Source organism: Mauremys mutica, chromosome 2, assembly GCF_020497125.1.
Source record: "Mauremys mutica isolate MM-2020 ecotype Southern chromosome 2, ASM2049712v1, whole genome shotgun sequence".
NCBI classification, from domain to species: Eukaryota; Metazoa; Chordata; order Testudines; family Geoemydidae; genus Mauremys; species Mauremys mutica.
This window is the reverse complement of record NC_059073.1, coordinates 124,956,620-124,976,291: the sequence shown is the minus strand read 5'-3', so window position 1 is coordinate 124,976,291 and position 19,672 is coordinate 124,956,620. Positions and strand designations below refer to the sequence as shown.

The window sequence follows — 19,672 nt, the reverse complement described above, 5'->3', positions numbered from 1 at the left end:
TTACAGCATATAGAGAGTGAAATGAGAAATTAATTTTCTAAACAATTTGCTATGCATTTGTCGTCAGAAGTAACTATATATGGAGAAAAAATAGCCCATCAGAGTAACAATTCCAAGCTTGTGTAGTGATTTCCTCAGTTTAGCATCTTTAGAAAAGTTTGATTATCTGCTCATTTCTGGGTTAATGTAGACAGTCCCCAAGACTTACAGCCAACATGCAGGGAAAGAGTTCGGGTCTTCTACTTGCTTAATACTTCCCAGCCAATCACCATGTCAGTAACGGAATTATGACCCACAATGGAAGCTTTACCAGTAGGGGAAAAAACAATGTTTTCAAAAATTCAACTTTATTTTACATGCCATGAAACAAATACTAAGAAAATGATCATATTCTGCTTGCTACTTTGAAGTGAATTTATCAGTATGTTTAAATAAGGTAAAGCAAGCAATCCTTCCCCAGCATAAAATATTGTGCATCAGTTTTCATTAATTTATACAATATCTATTTCTCAGTCAAACTGTGTACAATATTAAATCTCAGAATTTACTTTCTGTTTTTAAGGTTTGATAAAAATGAAGTAAGGGATGGGAATTACTATTACATAGTATTGGTTAATATTTTGTAAATCCATATAGCAGTGGACAAAATGCACATCTTTATGGAAAAACTTAAATGCTACCACATATTACATGAAAATTTCTGTAATGTTGAAATAGTGTGCTACAGAACTGTTTCTCTCTCTAAAAGAATTCTATGAGGCTCTCTATTAAGTGCAGTGTCCTTAATGTGCATTTCTGCTCTTCAGATCGACTCCATAAAAATTGTTGGTTTGCACATGTCTCATGTTACATACCAAATGTGTTCAGGGGAAGAAAATTTTAATGGCCAACCCTGCAAACTCAACCCAGTCTCTGAGAGTCAAGTTGGATTTTCTGATTCTCATGCATAATCAGCAATAACAATTTGTGGGCCAAATTCTGCCCTCAAAGGAAAAAATAAATCCTAGATCTCTAATATAAAACAAGAAATGTATGCTTGAAGAACAGTGGGAAAGAATTGTACAAAAATGTCAGCATTTAATACCTTTGAAGATGCTCTTTAAGAGTGTATCTGCACAGCTGCTAAGAGCATGCTTCGCAGCATGTATAGACAGATGTACACAAGTTCTATTCAAGTTAGCATGCCAAAAATAGCAATGCGGCCACTATGGCATAGTTGGTAGCTTAAGCTAGCTACAGGTGTCCATACTCAGGCTTAGACAGATTTAGGTGGCTAGCCCAAGCTGTCATGGCAGCAGCCACACTGCTGTTTTTAGTGCATCAGCTCAAAAAGAGCTATTGCCTGCCCATCCCCCTACCCTGGGAAGCACAATCCCAGCTGCTGAGTAGACAAACCCAAAGTGACACAATACTTGAATAATCAAATGTATTTTAATGTCTTACGCATGTTCTTCCCTTTTCTTACGTTATTTATTTTGAGCATACTTAATAGTGGAGATAGAAATAATGCAGAATAGTCAAACAAGAAAATAGAGAACTTTAGGTGATAATCTAAAAAGATAAAGTGGTTCCCAGGTTTTGAAATGTACACAATTACTATGATTGAGTGCCCAACATGGGTGGCGTGTAATGGAGGCTGATGGAGACTAAGCCTCCCCAAACCTCATGCTGGATGGGAGGGGCAGTTGCAGATTTGGGTATGGGGGGAGAGAAGAGATGGAGTGGAGGTGGAACTGGCTTGGAGCTCCAGCCGTGGCCAAGAGCTCAACCCACCCAGGGCCTTCCGGGGGGCTGAGAGCAGTGAGTGGGGGTGGGGCCTTGGCTGGAACAGGTGGGGCAGGGAGCTTCCTATCCTCCGCAAGGGAAAGCCTCACCAGCCACCCATGATATCCAATATCGAATGTGAATATGCACTCAAATAACCAGTTATGTAAGTAATGGATTATTTGTGCACACAGTTTTTGAGACTTTTGCATTTTTGAAAATTTAGGCCCCTGTATTATTTATAGATAGATACATAGATGCAATAAAATCCATGTGTATGTATGAGGTGGAATTTATTTAATGTATTTGTCTATTTAAACTTTGAGGAGTAAAAAGACCCTTGCATCAGTAGTACAATACCCTTCCACCAGCTGCCTGCTTTATGCTAAAAATTTGCCTGACTGGTATACCTGATAAAATCCACACACCTTATGAAAAAAACAACTACTAATATTGCCAGATGTGCATTTTGGAAGGCTTCCTAATGCAGATCTTAGAAGTTTCTTTGAGGTAATACTACTTTCTGCCCTGGAGCAGCAACTTTGACTTCTTCTGTTTTTCCCTTCAGTTGGGTATAAGCAGCTCACCTTGCATTCTCCAAATTACCTTGACATTTTGGCATGTGTCTTGTTCTTATGCAGCTATATACATGTAATGAAGTGAACAAAAATTCAAGAATAAAAAGTGTGCCATAGGCTTCTGACTCTGCTTTTAATCTTTTCAAGGATTTTGAACTGTGGGATGATGTAGGATTGAACATTCCAAAGCCTCCAGACTTGTTACAACTCTATCGTGACTTCGGAAACCATCAAGTAACTGCAAGAGATGTTGTAGATGTAGCAGTTGGTGTTGAAGAGGATGAGTTAGAAGTTACCACTCCTACATTAGGGAGCGTTCCTGTATTTGGAGTATCACAGTCAATAGAAGTAAGATTATAGTTAAGACACTTATGCAGGTTTGTTATGTACTGTCATAAGTGGAATTTGCTAAATTGTTTTCATTATTTTTATCTTGCATTTAGCAATGCTTAAGAGTGCAAAAATTAGAAGATGAAATTAATGCATTAAACAGTGAGAAATGGTCTTTGATGGAACAAATCCGAAGACTTGAGAGGTATGTATCTTTGATTTTGCAGCATTTTACATATAAATATATGTAAAATATTTAAAATAAAAATCCTCACTAATTGTTGATAGGGATTGTCTCTAGAACTGACAGAATCTTACCTTTAATATATGGAATTTTGTTAGAACCAATAGAATATTTCAAATTTTTAGAGCTTTTTAAGAGCTCCTGTTACATACAGGTTGAACCTCTCTAGTCCAGCACACTCTGGTCGGATAACATCCGTGGTCCAGCACAATTTTATTTTATTGTTTTTTATGCCTTATCTACTTATTGCCTTGTGCCAATACAGTAAAATTGTGTAACAACACTAACACTTTGTTATGAAGAGAGCCGGTAAGCCTTGGATAGGTGGCGTTGCGAATAAACGGAACAATGCTTGCCTCGGTGAGATTAAAAATAAAGAGACGTGCTCACAACAATATTAACCTCCCATGGTTCGGCAAATTCTCTGGTTCGGCACCGGTTAGGTCCCGAGGGTGCCAGACTAGAGAGGTTAAATTACTGCATAGGTTGATCTCCTGCATTTATCAATCAGAGAAAATTAAGATGACACTGTTAACTTAAATATAGATAGATCTAAGGAATCTTATTTAAATTAGGGATGTAAACGGCATTTTAAAAAATTAACTGTTTATATTATTACAATTGTATTCGTTAAATGTTTTACCGTTGACAAGTTCACAACATAGGCGTGTCGGGTGCTGCAGCACCCCCATGTTTTACACGAGGTCCTGGCTGCTGGCCCCGCACATTAGGCATTTAAACATTAACTGAAGACATTACCGCTAAGACTGATGCTTATTGGTTAACCAGTTAACATTTTACATCCTTAATTTAAATATGTTTAAACAGTGAAACTAAAATGAACTTAAATACTTTTTGCTGTTCACCGTTGAACTTTTTGTGTTTGCATTTCTCTCTGCGTGGAAAATGAAAATCTTGTTTCACTTCTGTCATCAATTTCTTTTGGTTCCTAAGTACTGCAATACTTGTGTTGCAAACACTGCTGAGGGGATGTTCATTTTAACAACTTTCTCCTTTTGAAATAAAAAAAACAAACTATTAGTCTTGCACCAGCTTTTATGTATCCCTTATGTTACACAATAAGATTTCTTCAGAGTATGTATCTATATATACAAAAAGTGATATAACCTCTCAGTCACTTTGTCAAAGTGTATAGTTACCATTTCAGGGCAGATGAAAGTATATTAAATATTGAGCTCTGAAAATTAGTTCAGAGCCAAAACATCTTAAATATTATACTCCATACAGACACGTGCTTCTTGACATTTTGTGTTTGTTGAATTCTTTGGGCTCAGCCCGAAACATACAAAGATCAGTCTTTCTACCCTTTTATCTTTAAGATCTTTCTGGCTACACCACTCCATTTTCCTTTTAAAAAAAAGGGTATACCTACGCTGAAAAAAAACCCAAAAAAACACTGTGGCAGTGAGTCTCAGAGGCCATGTCAGCTGACTCAGGCTTGTGACTAAAAATAGCAGTGTAGACATTCTCACTCAGGCTGGACCCCTGGCTCTGAGCTGCATCCCCCTCACCAGGGGGACGCATTTTCCCATCCCGAGCGGAAACATTTGCACTGGTATTTTTAGCCCTGTACCACAAGCCCAAGTCAATTGGTCTAGGCCAGGGGTAGGCAACCGATGGCACGGGTGCCGAAGACATCACACGAACTGATTTTTAGCGGCACTCACACTGCCCGGGCCCTGGCCACCGGTCCGGGGGGGCTCTGCATTTTATTTTAATTTTAAATGAAGCTTCTTAAACATTTTTAAAACCTTATTTACTTTACATACAACAATAGTTTAGTTATATATTATAGACTTATAGAAAGAGACCTTCTAAAAACATTAAAATGTGTTACCGGCACGCAAAACTTTAAATTAAAGTGAATAAATGAAGACTCGGCGCACCACTTCTGGAAGGTTGCCAACCCCTGGTCTAGGCTCTGAAACTTGGGTTGAGGGGTTTTTTTTCCTGCAGTAGATGTACTCTCTGAAAGGAGTGTCAGAGTGTTCACCGACACATCTCGTATGATATAAGATGAGACATTACTGAAGTTGTAAAAAAGAATTGACATAGCAGGGTGTTCATTTACACCACAATATTTTCATATTTTAGTTGCCTGATTCAGATCTTTTGAAAAGCTGCAATGTAACTTTTTTTTCTTTTAGTGAAATAGACTTCCTCAAGAATGAAAACTTTGCTGTTCCAGTGGTTTGTGACTTAGTCCACGTGCCTCTCTCAGTTCCAGAGGACAATGGACGTTACTTAGATATCAAGAGTTCAGACAATGACAGTAAACATGGAAAAACTGAGGAAATAAGCCTTTCCATATCAGCCGAAGCAGATTCAAAGACACCTAAAGATGATACACTAAATTCTCTCCCTAGCAAAGAGAGAGAGAAATTGCCCTCTTGTGCTCTATCAAATAAAGCTGCAATACACTTTGATAAACCTAATAGGTTAGTGATAAAAGTTTTAAACTGAAATGCCTTTTTTCACAGTAGGGAGATTTTTATTTTTATTTTCTAAAAGCGCAGTGCTACAGAGTTCTTAATTCTTTTCTACCTCTTGCTTTCTAATTTCTGGTCTTTATTCCCTTCATTTAAGTATAATAGATGGCTTTACAAATTTCTGTAAATTCTTTTGTATTTTGGGGAGGGTGTGTTCATTGAGTACATTTGTTAAAGATGTTAAATTACACATTTTCAATTTTAAAATTAAATGTTAAGAATATATTTTTTTAACTTCTGTCCACTCCTAAGTTTGGAATTGTAGGGAGAAAACACTGGTATCAAAACAGTGAATGAGGGAAAGGGGATGTTACTATTTCTTTCGTATGTTCCATCTCTTTATAAAATCTATTCTGTTCTTCCTCCAGGGAGATTGAGGAGTTTTGTATTTAGGCATTGTTTAGACACATGCGTACCAATATAACTAAAGATGTTGACTATATAATTACAATTTTAAATATCAGAAATCTGTGCATTTTACTGTCCTGTCCTTTTAGGAAGGCTGTCCCTAGAAGTCCAGTGACATTCAGCTGTTGGAGATTTGAGACTTGGGTCTTGTCATCACTAGAAACGTATTAAAATGCAGCCTTAAAGCACTGTTAACTTATGTGAGATTAAATAAGACTTTGCAGTCAGCATATACACACATGTTGTGTCAGCTGGTAATGGGTAAATCCTTGTTCCAGTACGGTTTATTCATGACCATCTGATATTAAATTAGGCTATTGATTATAATATGCATCACAGAAACTTGATGGAACAATGATAATCAATAAGACACTGTAATAGCGGGGTACAAAATATATATGAATGACAGAGTAGGTCGTGCTGGTCGGAGACTGGCACTATATGTGAAAGAAAGCATAGCATCAAGTACATCACTACCTCAATATAACGCCACCCGATATAACATGAATTTGGATATAACGCGGTAAAGCAGTGCTCCGGGAAGCGGGGGAAGGGGCTGTGCACTCGGGTGGATCAAAGCAAGTTCAATATAACATGGTTTCACCTATAACGCAGTAAGATATTTTTGGCTCCCGAGGACAGTGTTATATCGAGGTAGAGGTGTATTGTAAAAATCTTAAATTTGTTAAACTGTATTGTAGAATTTCTATGGATAGAAATTCCGTGCTTGAATAAGAACATAGCAGCACAAATATACTACTGACCACTTGACCAGAATGGAGATGGTGATTATGAAATGCTCAGGAACATTAGAGCAGCTACCAAAACAGAGAATTCAGCAGTAATGGGGGATTTCAACTGTCCCCATATTGACTGGGTACATTGCCTCAGGATGGGATGCAGAGATAAATTTTCTAGCCACTAGATAACATTTCTAATGACTGCTTATTGAAACAGCTAGTCCTGGAACCCAGAAGGAGAAAGGAAATCCTTGATTTTTAATCCTAGATGAAACACAGGATCTGGTCCAAGAAGTGAATATAGCCAAACTGCTCAGTAATAGCGAACATAATGTGATTAAATTTAACGTTTTTTGTAGGGGGTGAAATGTCAAAGAAACCCACCACAGTAGTATTTAACTTCCAAAAGGGGAACTACACAAAAATGAGGAGGCTAGTTAAATGGAAATTTAAAAGGAACAATCAAGAGTGAAATGCTTGCCAACTGCATGGAAACTTGCTGTATGCGTACCCCAAATCCAAAAAAAGAAAGAAAAAAAAAAACAAGTTAGAGAACCAGAAAAATGCCCTGATGGGTAAACAGAGTAAAAGAAGCTGTTTGAGGCCAGAAGGCATCCTTTAAAAATTGAAAGTCAGATTCTAGTGAGGAAAATTGAAAGGAGCATAAACTCTGGCAAGTAGAGTGTAAAAGTATAATTAGGCAGGCCAAAAAAGAATTAGAAGAGCAACTAGCAAAAGATGCATAAACTAACAACAAAAATTGTAAGTATGTCAGAACCAGGAAACCTGCCATATAGTCAGTTTGGCAAAGCAAGATCATTGCAGAAAAGCTAAATGAATTCTTTGCATTGGTCTTCACTGCAGAGGATGTGGGCGAAATTGCTACACCTGAGTCATTCTTTTTAGCTGACATCTAAGGAACTGTGCCAGATTGAGGTGTTGTAAAGAAGGTTTTGGAACAAACTGATAATTTTTTAAATAGTAGTAAGTCACCGGGACCAGATGGTATTCGCCCAAGAGTTCTGAAGGAACTCAGATACAAAATTGCAGAACTATTAATTGTGATAGTAACCTGTCTCTTAAATCAGCTTCTGTGCCCGATGACTGGAAGATGGCTAGTGGAAAGCCAATTTTTTAAAAGTCTCCAAAGTCAACTTTTCTGAGCTATAGTCCTAGTTTCTTTGACCAAGATCTTACTTTTTCTGAGATAACTATGAAATTTATCCGTATCACACTGATATTTTTGAGCATTGTAATAGTTGGGAGAAAGAAACATACGACCAATAAGAATATTGTAGACCAAAAAAGCTTAGTAAAGGAGTTAATATAACTTCTAAGTTATGGTTCTCATACAAAAACAGCTCTGAGTAAGATTGCCTTATGAGTTATTTCAGTTCTTCCTCCTTTCTACATGGACCAGTATCCATCCTACTTGCTTTTATTATTTTTCTGAGCTTTCCAGCTATTCTAGTAGTAACTGATGCAGAAATGTTGTAGGTGTGTTTATATTAATGGAATTAGTTTCCATCTAAAGTTTATTCCTTTCAGTTATGTACTTCACAATATAACAGATATAGGAGCTCTCTTACTTGTAGTAGTTAATACCTTTTTTAAAGTTAGTTTAAGTGTACCACTTGATTCTGTATTTTATCAAGCTGGTCAAAATTTTCCAGACAAAATATTTTCATACTGAAAAATGCTGAAATCATTTTTTTCAAGGGAAAATGCTGTCCGTTATATCTGTCTATTTAATGGAAAATTTCAACACTGAAATTTTCATTTGAAAAACAACACTTTTGGAATTCTGCTTTTGTTCTCTGTTTTTTTCCTCTTGCCACAGAATGCAGTAGAAATTTTCTAGGATTTTTGCTTTTTTTCTGAGTGAGTATAAGCTGTTGATAAGTTACTGGCAGTAGGAAAAATTAATCTGTAGTTTTCCCACTCTAACTTTTCAAAAGTTGTCAACATTCTGAAAAGTCGGAGTGAAGACAGGAGAAAAATGAAAATGTAGGTGAGGACTCTGGACATTGTCTTATTGCAGCTTGCCAAAAATGAAAGCAAAAAGGTCAGGACTCACTTTTTTTAAACACTTCACTTTTTCTTGAAAAAAAACCAAATTCATTGTGAATCTGGTAAACTGGAAATAACTTCCTTCTTTTTTTTTTTCTTTTTTTTTTTTTTTTGAAAAATGGCTGCTTCATATTTTGACTAGCCTCTAATATTTTTCTTGAATATCAGTGTATTCCTTCTTCAAAATATAAGACTAAAAATTACTATAAAGTTCTAATAAGAATAATCTTAACTTGCAGAAATTAAAATGCCTTTAAATGCTAGGTTTTAGATACAAACATTCATTATTTTAAATAACATTTTTAATGTGGAGTTGAACTCATAATACACTTTTCCATTGGATGCACATAACTTAAACGGGAAGGCATGTTTTTCTTTCTAGGGAACAAAAGTAAATCACTAGCAATGGTAAGGTTAACAAATTTAACTTTAAAGCTAGAAACTAGAATACCTGCTCCTGCTTTAGAAGAACTTTAGCTTCCTTGGTCTGTCATTTTTCAATCTGAATAAATACAGATGGATAGGGATGGTTTGTAGTCCTAATTTAGGCCCTGGTTCTGAGGAACTTTAGTCAGGCAGAGCCTTGAAACCACTGAGTCCTACTGACTTCAGTGGTCTGCCTGCGCCGAGCCTATTACAGGAACAGGGCCTAAAATCAAACTTGATTTTGCACTCAACAGAATAATTTATACTTAAAGGTAATATGTAATCCTCTCTTGGCAAAAGCAGAATGGACAATTTAAAATAAAGTTGGCATTGCAATTTCAGCTGAACATCAGTCTTTTAAAGGTGTTAAAAATATCTTATGGAATTAGATTTAAAAGAGCAGTTTTATAGATGTTGAGTTTAAACAATTAGTAGTTATCCAGAGTATTAACCCTAAAAGTTAAATATAGGTTTGCCAAAAGCTAGGATAAGTTGAAAACATGCTAGCTTCAAATCCTGTCAGGGCCGCCCAGAAGGGGGGGGCAAGAGGGGCAATTTGCCCCGGGCCCAGCAGGGGCCCCCAGCAGGGGCCCCCACGAGAGTTTTTCGGGGGCCCTGGAGCGGGGGCCCTCACTCGCTCCGGGGGGCCCGGAAAACTCTTGCAGGGCCGAGCGCAGGAGCTTCTTCGCTCCTGGTCTTCGCCTGCGGGGGGGTCCTTCCACTCCGGGGCGGAAGGACCCCCCAGCTGGCGAATTACCGCCGAAGCGGGACCCGCCGCTGAAGTTCAGCTTGGTCTTCGGCGGTAATTCGCCCTTCCGTTCCGGGACCCGCTGCCGAAGTGCCCCGAAGACCTGCGGCGGGGCCCCCTGCCGCCAAATTACCGCCGAAGACCGGGCTGCACTTCGGTGGCGGGTCCTGCTTCGGTGGTAATTCGGCGGCGGGGCGGGGGGCCCCGCCGCGGGTCTTTGGGACACTTCGGCGGCGGGTCCCGGAACGGAAGGGGCCCCCCGCTGCCGAAGATCCCAGGCCCCTGGAATTCTCTGGGCGGCCTTGAATCCTGTTACTTAGTAACTTATCTTTACATAGGTGAAATTAAAGGAATAGTGCCTACTGTTAAAGCAATAGTTGTATTGTTTACAATAGGTTGCTATTCAGTATTCTGAGAATTCCATCATACAGTAGTGGCTGGATCTGTTCTAACAATTAGTCTAAATTAGTTTGAAAGCTACTCGTCCTAACTAAGCAATTGTCAGATTGGAAGAATTAGATACTATTCTCCTGATTGTTCTTTCACTGCCAGTGTATGGAAATTGCTAACTGTATTGATTTTGGAAGGAATTTCAGTTGCTGATTTAAAAAAAAAAATCCTTGTTGAAGTCCACTACCCCTAGTTGGGAGGGAAAGCTGAGACAAAATTAAGATAGTGAGACTTTTAAATACTGAACAAATCCAGTTCCACAATCACAAAATCAGTCAAGTGCTGAATGTATGTGTAGCAAATATCTTTATATTGAACTGGCAATAGTGCAGCAGTAAAATATATTAAGAGGGTAGACTCAAGGAAAAGATACGTCCCTAGCTATAGATATACCCAGCCTACTTCTAGACTTTCGCAAGTTAGATGGGGCTGCTTATAACACGTGGCTTGTAATGATAGGGTTGTCTAGCTGGCTGGAAGTGATTATATGAAAATATACAAATTGAACTCTTTCAAAGCCATGTTAAAACTACATGGATAAAATCCTAAAATTCCCTTATGACAACAGTAACTGTTTGTGCATGTCTTGCCCAGATGGGGAGACGAAGAGAGCCTACTTTGGATCATTGCCATTGACATAAAACAATTTTGAACCTGGAGAGTAGTTGGAGAAATGCCTTGTATAACAGATTGCAGTAGAGAGCTGGACGTGGTTTGAGTTGAATGCATCACCAGTATTTACCTGATGACTCTTTAAGTGTTCAATAGTTTTGAATTAAACCTCAAAAGTCCAGGATACTTGCATTCTTTATATGATCCCGTTAAGCTTGCCCTTGCCAGTAAGTAAGCTACTTTCTGTATTTGTTCTGTTAGTTATATATTTACTTTTTGTTCTTGTTTGCAATACCTTCTTAGAATTTAAAATAAATCTTGAATACTTGTGTTTATCAGCCTTCAGAAGGTTTTCCGTCTCCTTGTATGTGTGAGGACAGAACCAAGCCTATCAGTCAAAGCCTTCAAGGATTTTACCAGATTTGATAAAACAGATTCTAGAATCTAAATGTAGTCCACCAATTGTAGTAGAATATATCTTGTTTGCCAAGAGCTTGCATTCTAAGTGCTGTTAATCATGCCATTAGGAAATTTAGTGACAACTTGTCATAAATACTTCTGAATCTCTGGGAAACAGTGATAGACTTTTCATCTTAATTTAAATTTTAAAAAATGTTAAGGGGATCTGAATCTTGACACTTGCAGAAATGTCTAAAACAGCCTAGCTAGGATATGACCCTTGAAGAAAATATTAACCAACTTTGAGCAGCTAGGCATTAAAATCTCAAATCTCGGTACCTTAAAGTATCTTTGCTTTCACAGAATAAGGACAAACAAGTAGTTTAGTTAAATCAAGGTCATCACACAGTTTAACACTTCCTGCCTCCTAGATTTTTTTACTAAATCTTTTTCATATTTCCTCCCCTTACATAAAACGTATCCTTTTTTGAAATGTAATTGACAATGTGTTATGGTTATCTAAATATGTTATATATTCTGTGGTGCTGTAAACCAAGGATGGTTGTCAATCCTTACATTTTATCAGGTATTCTGATGGACAGTGTAATTAAACAATCTGTGGAATACTTAACAGGTTGTTAAAAATGATGTAGGCAATCCAAGGACACCTCCAGTGTCCCTAGACTTCAGGAAAATAAATACTCACATTCCAGATCAGGAAATATCAAAGAAGATAAATCAGTGGGAACACGTTATAATTACAAAGCTCTACTTTTTGGTTTAGTGGTTTCTCAAAAGGTGTTCATATGTCTTCATAATTCTCACGGCAGTCCTAATGGATGGTAATAGCTATTTGCCATTTTCTTGATGATACTCTGATCAGAGAAAGTTCAGAAGAGCAAGTCAAGTCTAAGAAGTCCTCTTATTATTTTTTAGTTTAATAGATTCATAATTCCAAACAATGCTAAAAAGGGTCAGTGATACGGCATCAGTTTTATTCACTCATTGGCCAAGAAGGCCGTGGCTCTAGATGTAGCTCTTTTATCAACCTCATTCTCCCACTTGTCTACTGAGAAACTTCCTGACCAAAAGCTTAAGCGTGCATCCTGTTCCCATACGATGACCCCTAGGACTGACTAAAACTAAAAAATTATTGGAAAAAAGACTGAAAGCTCTTCTAGTTTCAAGGAAAATTGTATTAAAGAAACCTATGCCATAATATGTATTATATTGAAATATCTGTGCAAGATAAAGCTCATTATAAGATTTTACAGATCCTGGCATTTCTTCAGGATAGTCTCTCTTAAGCAAACTCAAAGTAAAGCTTCAGCTTGATCTAGAGTGATAGGAGTAAGTGGGGCAGGTTTTCTTTTGTCAGCCCTATAGCATAAAATCTTGTAAAGCAGTTTCTCTAAACCCACATCCAGTCCCTATGCCTATGCTAAATCCTAAACTGAGTACAGCAAACCAAATATACGTAGACATTCTCAGTTTAATTACAGAAGAATTTCTAAATTTGGTAAGTTATCCACCAAACAGTTACAGTTTTCATAAGAAAAGGCAATCCCCTGAACCAATAAATTAATACCAAAAAAAATGGGATGGAAGATGTAATTCGAGACATGGCTCAAACTGAATGTAGGGGCAAGCACTTAGAATAGATTAGGAACTAGAAAAAATAAGACCTTATTTCTGTTCTATTCTATCCAGCTGAAAAGTGCTTGGTTAGGCATCAGCTAGTTTGCCGAAATGCTAAATCTCGGAATAATGCAAAACAAGATGAAGTTCAGCTGTAAGGCACCAGTACACTCTGCCAGATAACCACTAGACCCCAAGAGGTTATAGGCTTCCTACAAAGAAACCTTGATGGCAACAACTTAATCCTGTGTTTATACTTCTCTGATGTACAAGTTACACCTGCAGTACATTTGGCTGAAAACAGGAGCACACTTTAGTGTCCCGCTTATCCTCAGCCTTATAGTACAGAAATGTGTCTAAATTAGAGGTGCTTTTCCTTCCAGTATAATCACATATTGTTGCCTTCAGGATTATTGGACAAATATGTGCTTAAATAAATGTGTTTACCAGATTTCTGTTCTCTGAAATGAATTGATATCCATCATTTTTAAGTTTTTACCCAGGATGGGGTATTTCTTTTGTTGATAATTTGTGGTGTATCATATCTTCATGCTGTAGGCGAAAATATTGTTCATCTTAAGTTCTTTCCTTTAAAAGTTGCTTTTAGTACAGGATTAGTAGGAAATGTACAACCTTGGAAATTCTTTCTGGCTGCATTTTCCAGATTATTGGAGTTTAGTGCTGAGGGTTGTAATTGACTTCTCTAGTGTTGGCATCATTCGTACGATAAGTTGGAAAATGTCTCTGAGGCTTGTTAGATAGGAATATGCACAAGAAAATAAATTGAGGCAGAAATAGTACTTTTCCCTTGTCATTTGGCAGTTTGCAAAGATTATATTTTTTTTGTATTGCTGCTGGAGTTAACATAGCTTCATTTTCCTCACTCTTTTAATCGTATTTTTGTCTGTACAACAGTCATCATTCTCTAGCTTCAAGTATGTGAGCCCTGTGGTGGTAACTTGTGAATTAGAAAAATTACATTTTTAATCCAATCCAAAATGGCAGTTAATTTAAACAAAAACTAGGGGTTTGCTGGTTTTAAAATCTAGCTCAAATATGACTTTAAAGAAGTTGAAGTTGCCCATATGCAACACAGAAAACATGCTTTTCAGATGTCACAATATATATGACTAAAACTGAATGAATAACTAGGATTCCATCAGTGTCAACTCTGATCTATTCTTTTCTTTTCTCCTGACAAAATTATATCAGGACGTTGTCACCAGCTTTCCATCAAGCACTACTATCTTTCTGTCGGATGTCAGCAGAGTCTCGTTTGGGATCAGAGGTATATTTTCCTTATCGTAAACAGAATACCCTTTTTAATCTTCTCACTGTCTGACTTCCATTAACCAACCAGTAGCTATAGCTTTTAAGAAGACTTCATATACATATATATTTCATAATAACCCTGTACACAAGTATTAGGAACAAAGCGTATGATTTGGTGAGATTTAAATGATAGATTCTAATTTTGGGTGTATTTATGCTCAATCATTAGTGATTATCACTAGTTCTTGGGAAGTTTAGTCTCTGCTGAAAAATGCTTTAATAAATGAAAAAGGTTGCATTTCAGTTGCTGAGTCTCATAAAAAATTGGATTTCTAGGTGTCTCGGATTGCAGATAGTGAAAAAAGTGTCATGTTAATGCTGGGACGTTGCCTGCCACACATTGTTCCTAATGTGCTGCTTGCAAAACGAGAGGTGAGGAATCCAAAAATGTTTTCTATTTATTATTTTCACCTTGTTGCCATTTTGTTCATTTTGAAGTTGTAGTGTTTTTATTTTTTTTAAAGTCTGTTACTTGCAATCATATTCTTACTTTTGTGCATGCATCTCTGCTCCTAGAGAATGGTTTTACACCTCTGTCAGGTGAGTTCAGTAAAACTGCATGGTGTATTGTAATATTTCCTTCTATGCTTAAGACACCCATTAGCATTCTGCAAGACTTAACTGTTACTGTAGGTCCATCTGTTTTCACTAACTTTGATGTTTTATATTAGATAGGCCTATTATTAATGAGTATTCTTTTTAAAGCAGTTGGGATTCAAATCTACTGATATTACAATATGGGATTACTTTATCTCAAAAGATAGCAAGGATTAACTCAAGTTCATTTGGAATGTTAAATACTTTTAGTATAAACATTTCAATTTATTATTCAATGATTTAACTTTATGTGGAAGAAATTACTGTTCAGTCTTCTTCAATATTAAACTAATTTTCCATACATTGTTTAAATCTGTAATAATAATTTAAAATTGAATGAAGATGTGCTATTAATCTTGACTATAAATAGACTTAGGGTTCTACATAATCACGGATATTGTGGCAAACTCAAATAGAGTAAAGGAAGATAGACAACCCTGATGTGGATGTTTGCATTATGACTTCATTGTAAATGTTACACATAATCACAACTACAAAAAAGTCAAGCAATAGACAGTCAGTTTGATTTTTAATACTTGCAAGTAAGGTTTGGTCTTTTTAAAAATAATATATGAGGGAGAATGTTCACTATTCTAATAATGACATTCAGTTTTAGTCTTTATCTATGGGACCTACAGTATGGTAGGTTTATAGTAATGCATTTGGCTTAAACCCATAAAAGGCTTTATTGAAAAATCTTTAAATCAAGAAATTTGTACTGATCCTTGAGCGACATACGTTTCTGTAAATTGAGTAGTTTTCTGTGGTTGATTATAGTGCAATACCAAGATGCATGGCATCTGAAAGTTTCAGAAAAATTATCCCAGGAAAGTCTTTTTATTGAATGTTCTGTATAATGATGCTTCTGTTAAAACACCATTGCAAAATAATTCTGTGGAATGTGCCAGGATCAGTGCTTAATTTCTGATATTTGCAGTTCTGCTTGGCAAGTACTCCAGCTTCTTTTCGCAGCTTGTAGCATAAGCAGTGTAATATGTTAATATTTTTCTGACCAGTTTAGCCTATTTCCTACCTACTTTATTCTTGCGAAATCTAAAGGAATAAATGATTAAATATATTCTTGCATTAAAAAAATCACTTCAGAATGCTTCTTTTCAATATGGTTGAAGACTTTACAAGAAAACTGTAACTGTATTGCATGGAGAGTTTATGCTGTATATTTCATTAAAACTTTTGCTGTAATGGGTATTAAGACAATAGTTTCTTCAGTGCAGCATTCTCTGAGGTAGGATCCTGGAATCAAAAGGAAAGATTAATATAGTTTAACATTAGTAGTTTTATGAATATTAATATTATAGTAGTGGCCAGAGGCCCTAAATGGAATCAGGATCCTGTTGTGCTACACACTGTGCAAGCAAAGATAGATATTGCCCCTGTTCAAAAAAAGTTGACCATTTTAAGATTTATGAATAAAATTTATGAATGTTTGGCAATGAGTTTTTTATAACCAAAACCATGTTTAAAATATACAATAATATTAATGTTGGCATTTTTAGTGTCTTATGCTTCCTAGTATCTACTGAAGGCCCAAAATATCAAATTGAAAATTAGTACTTTATTCTGTTATGCAAAAACTGAGTTCTTGTTCGCTAATTTGGCGATCTTTATGTACGCATTCAAATTTAGCAAAACTTGAAGTCATTTCAAGGCTACCCAAGCAGCCCACTTAAATCTTTGTAGTAACATGAGGTCTTGATTTTATTCCCTCAGCTTGGCTTAGAAGAGCCTCAGGGTAGTAGCAGTTGCTTTCTGGACAATCACTTAGCAGTGACCTAGTGGTTAAGATATGAAGTAATATTGATAGTTTCAGAAAATTATCTGTGCTGCTTTGGTTGCTGTGATTTAGGCTCTTGTGGCAAGGAAGATGAAGAGGAAAGGGAAAATTAAGGGAGTCTCAAGCATTCTGAGTTGGTAGCTGACATCAACCAAATTTATATCTTAAATAGTTTTTTTTTTTTTAAATGAGTTCAACTAGATAATAAAAACAGAAGTTTAAAAACCTGATAAAATACTTGAACGCCATTCAAATGCATGAAACTTTCATGTATGTAAATTGCTATTCATATTTTATTTCTATTGAGGATTTCCAGATAAATTTCAAATACAGGTAATTGCTTGAAAATACCCTAGTCTTGCATTGCACTCAGACACAAAGTATTGTTAGCCAGATGCTGATTGCGCTGAAATGTAATGTTTAGGATGTCAAGATTTCATTCTGCAAGGACCTCTGAGCAGGTATAGGGCCTGCCACATGGCATTCCTTGCAGGAGCTGGGCCTGAAATAATCTATGTTTGGAGATATTTCTTGGATTGGCTTTATTCATTTTAATTAAGCATTTAAGCTGGTTAGCAGCTGTTCAACTGCATTGATATTTGGCTAGCAATAATACCACAAAATGAGATTTCTTTGACTAAATCATAGCCAGGGAACAGCGATATCTCTTTAAACACTTAAGTAAGAAAGTACTTAATGCAGATTTAGTCAAAACTAAAATTTTTCTCACCCTTTACAAGACATAAATATAAATAGTTCCCTGCGTAGAACTGTGACACTGATCCTGACATTGTTGTGTGTATGCTCTCCCGTTGACTGCAGTGGGAGTTCTCTGCACAGAGTGCAGACAGGAGAAAGCCCTTTGGCTGTAGCATCAGGATCTTACTGCTCTTCTTTTTAATTAAAAATGAATAAGGTGTACTTAAACCTTCATACCTTTAAATTAGCATACTGAATTGTTTTAGTAACTGTAGGTTAACTTCAAAGATTTTGGTGGTCTGTAAGTCTGTATACATACAATTTTTACAGACTTGAGGGAGAGGGATACAGCTCATTCCCTTTCAAAGAAAACAGAAGACTCATCACTGACTTATTTTTACCCTTATCTCTTAAAAACAAACATTTTTAATTCAAATTACCAAATAACTGTGCCCAACTTTTTTTAAATCATTCTCTTCAAACAAGGTTCCATGTAACCTACAGAGGGCAGCAAAAACAGCTATACAGATACTGCAGTCGATCTATTGAATCTTTTTCTTACAGCATGTTGCTGTCTTGTGTGAAGTTGATTTCTGCAGAATGCAACTCTGGTGTTGCTAATTATTTTCTCTTTATGGAAAGGGGGAGGAAATGCAATGCTGAGATCTTGCACAACAACCAATGTAGAAGGGGTGCCAATCTTGACAATCTGGGAAAAGAACGTAAAATATGCTGTATATTTAAAAATATATTTGCATGAAGATGTAGAAGCTACTATTTACAGTTGTGTTGAGACACTTTTTCATTCTCAGCCTTTTTAGGCACTTAATTCCGAAAGCAAAAATCATATGGGCTGAAATCTTGTTGATATCTTTTCAACTAATCTGTCTGTCTTGGAAGTCTGATTTAAAATATTGGCGTTTGTTTTAAAACTTTCAAAATGTCATATAAAAATCTAAGCATCTAAATAAGTGGCCCCTCAGAGGTGACAACTCTACGGGAGCGGCCAGGGAGCCGCCGCCGAGACACCCTCTTAGCTGCCCTCGGGGGACCGCTGTGCAGAGCCCCGCAGGGTGCCCGGCGCTGGACACGAGCCCTAGGGTCTTGCATGGCAGCAGCAGCCAGACATAACCCAGCATGAGTGCTGCCCATGCAGGAGATCCCTCCCCCGGATACAGGCAGCCCTGTGATACTGGCAGCCGTGATGGAGGGGTGAGGTTACAGTGACAATCTGGCTACTTATTTTGATTCATAAATATATCTGTGGGTGCCTAACTTTGGGTTCCCAAATCTGAAATTAAAATTTTGGAGTAGTTTAAATAACAGAAACTAGTCAAGTTTGCATCAAATGTTTTTAAGCATGTGCCCAGGTGCAGAGTTAATAATATGTATCTGGAAATACATGTATTGATATTTATGTAATGTATTTGTGTTTGTTTCAGTATAGCACAGGGTTGTCAAACTCCCAGCCTGTAGACTGGTTCTTCTCTGCTTAATGTGCTTGCCTCCCCCATCCTCTAATATCACCCTGTAAATATAAGCAAATATTTCTGTCTAACACAGTTATAGCTTTGAGAGGCATGAAGCATCTCAGTTCATTTCAATGTCATGTTAACTCTGAAACTTGTTCCCTTAATGGGTTATATTTTCAAATGTATATATTCATAAATAAATCTGAGCAAAGTTGAATTTTGCTCGCTTAGTTATCACAGCTGTATGCATAAACACACAAAGGATGTAAATAAGTGATCATATCAGTTTTTCCCCCACTGACTCTTTAACTTATGTGCAAACCTCCTAGTGACATCCATGACAGACTTCATGTGGATTAATAGATCGTGTTACCAGCCCGTGAGCCATAATTAGGAATGTAATTTGGTCTTCTCAGTAAAATGAATGTGACATACTTCTCCTCATGTTGAATGCGTGATTAAATTGTGGCATTCTTCGAAAAACTATCACGAAGGTTAGAGATACAAATATATGTGAAACACTAGCATGAGGATATCAGTCGTGTTGTATACACTGCAATTATTTCAGATATTACAATCAAGCAGGTTTTATTTCCTTTACCCCTTTTTTAATGGAGTTTCAGCAAAAAAATTGCATACAACATCATTTGAGAATGTAAACATACATGAGTAGAAAAATTTAAAAAATATGGTTCCCATCCTATCCAGAGGTAAAAACACTGAAGACAAGGCACGTTAGTTTTACCATGAGGTAAACTAGGCAAGGTCAATCACTAGTGGGACTATAGCATTGACCTCACCTAGTTTTACTTTGTGATAAAACTAATGTGCTTTGTCTTCACTGTGTTTTTACTTTGAAA

General features: G+C 36.8%; 1 protein-coding gene across 3 annotated transcripts in view; it reads left to right on the top strand.

The window, feature by feature from the left end:
• Positions 1 to 19,672, top strand: part of RELCH (RAB11 binding and LisH domain, coiled-coil and HEAT repeat containing) — a 119,504-nt gene that overhangs the window by 30,749 nt on the left and 69,083 nt on the right. For all 3 annotated transcript variants that reach the window (XM_045003644.1, XM_045003643.1, XM_045003645.1), the window contains exons 6-10: positions 2,490 to 2,690; positions 2,786 to 2,877; positions 5,085 to 5,375; positions 14,130 to 14,205; positions 14,526 to 14,621. In XM_045003644.1, the coding sequence (XP_044859579.1) occupies positions 2,490 to 2,690; positions 2,786 to 2,877; positions 5,085 to 5,375; positions 14,130 to 14,205; positions 14,526 to 14,621 (756 nt within the window). The remainder of the gene's footprint in view (positions 1 to 2,489; positions 2,691 to 2,785; positions 2,878 to 5,084; positions 5,376 to 14,129; positions 14,206 to 14,525; positions 14,622 to 19,672) is intronic.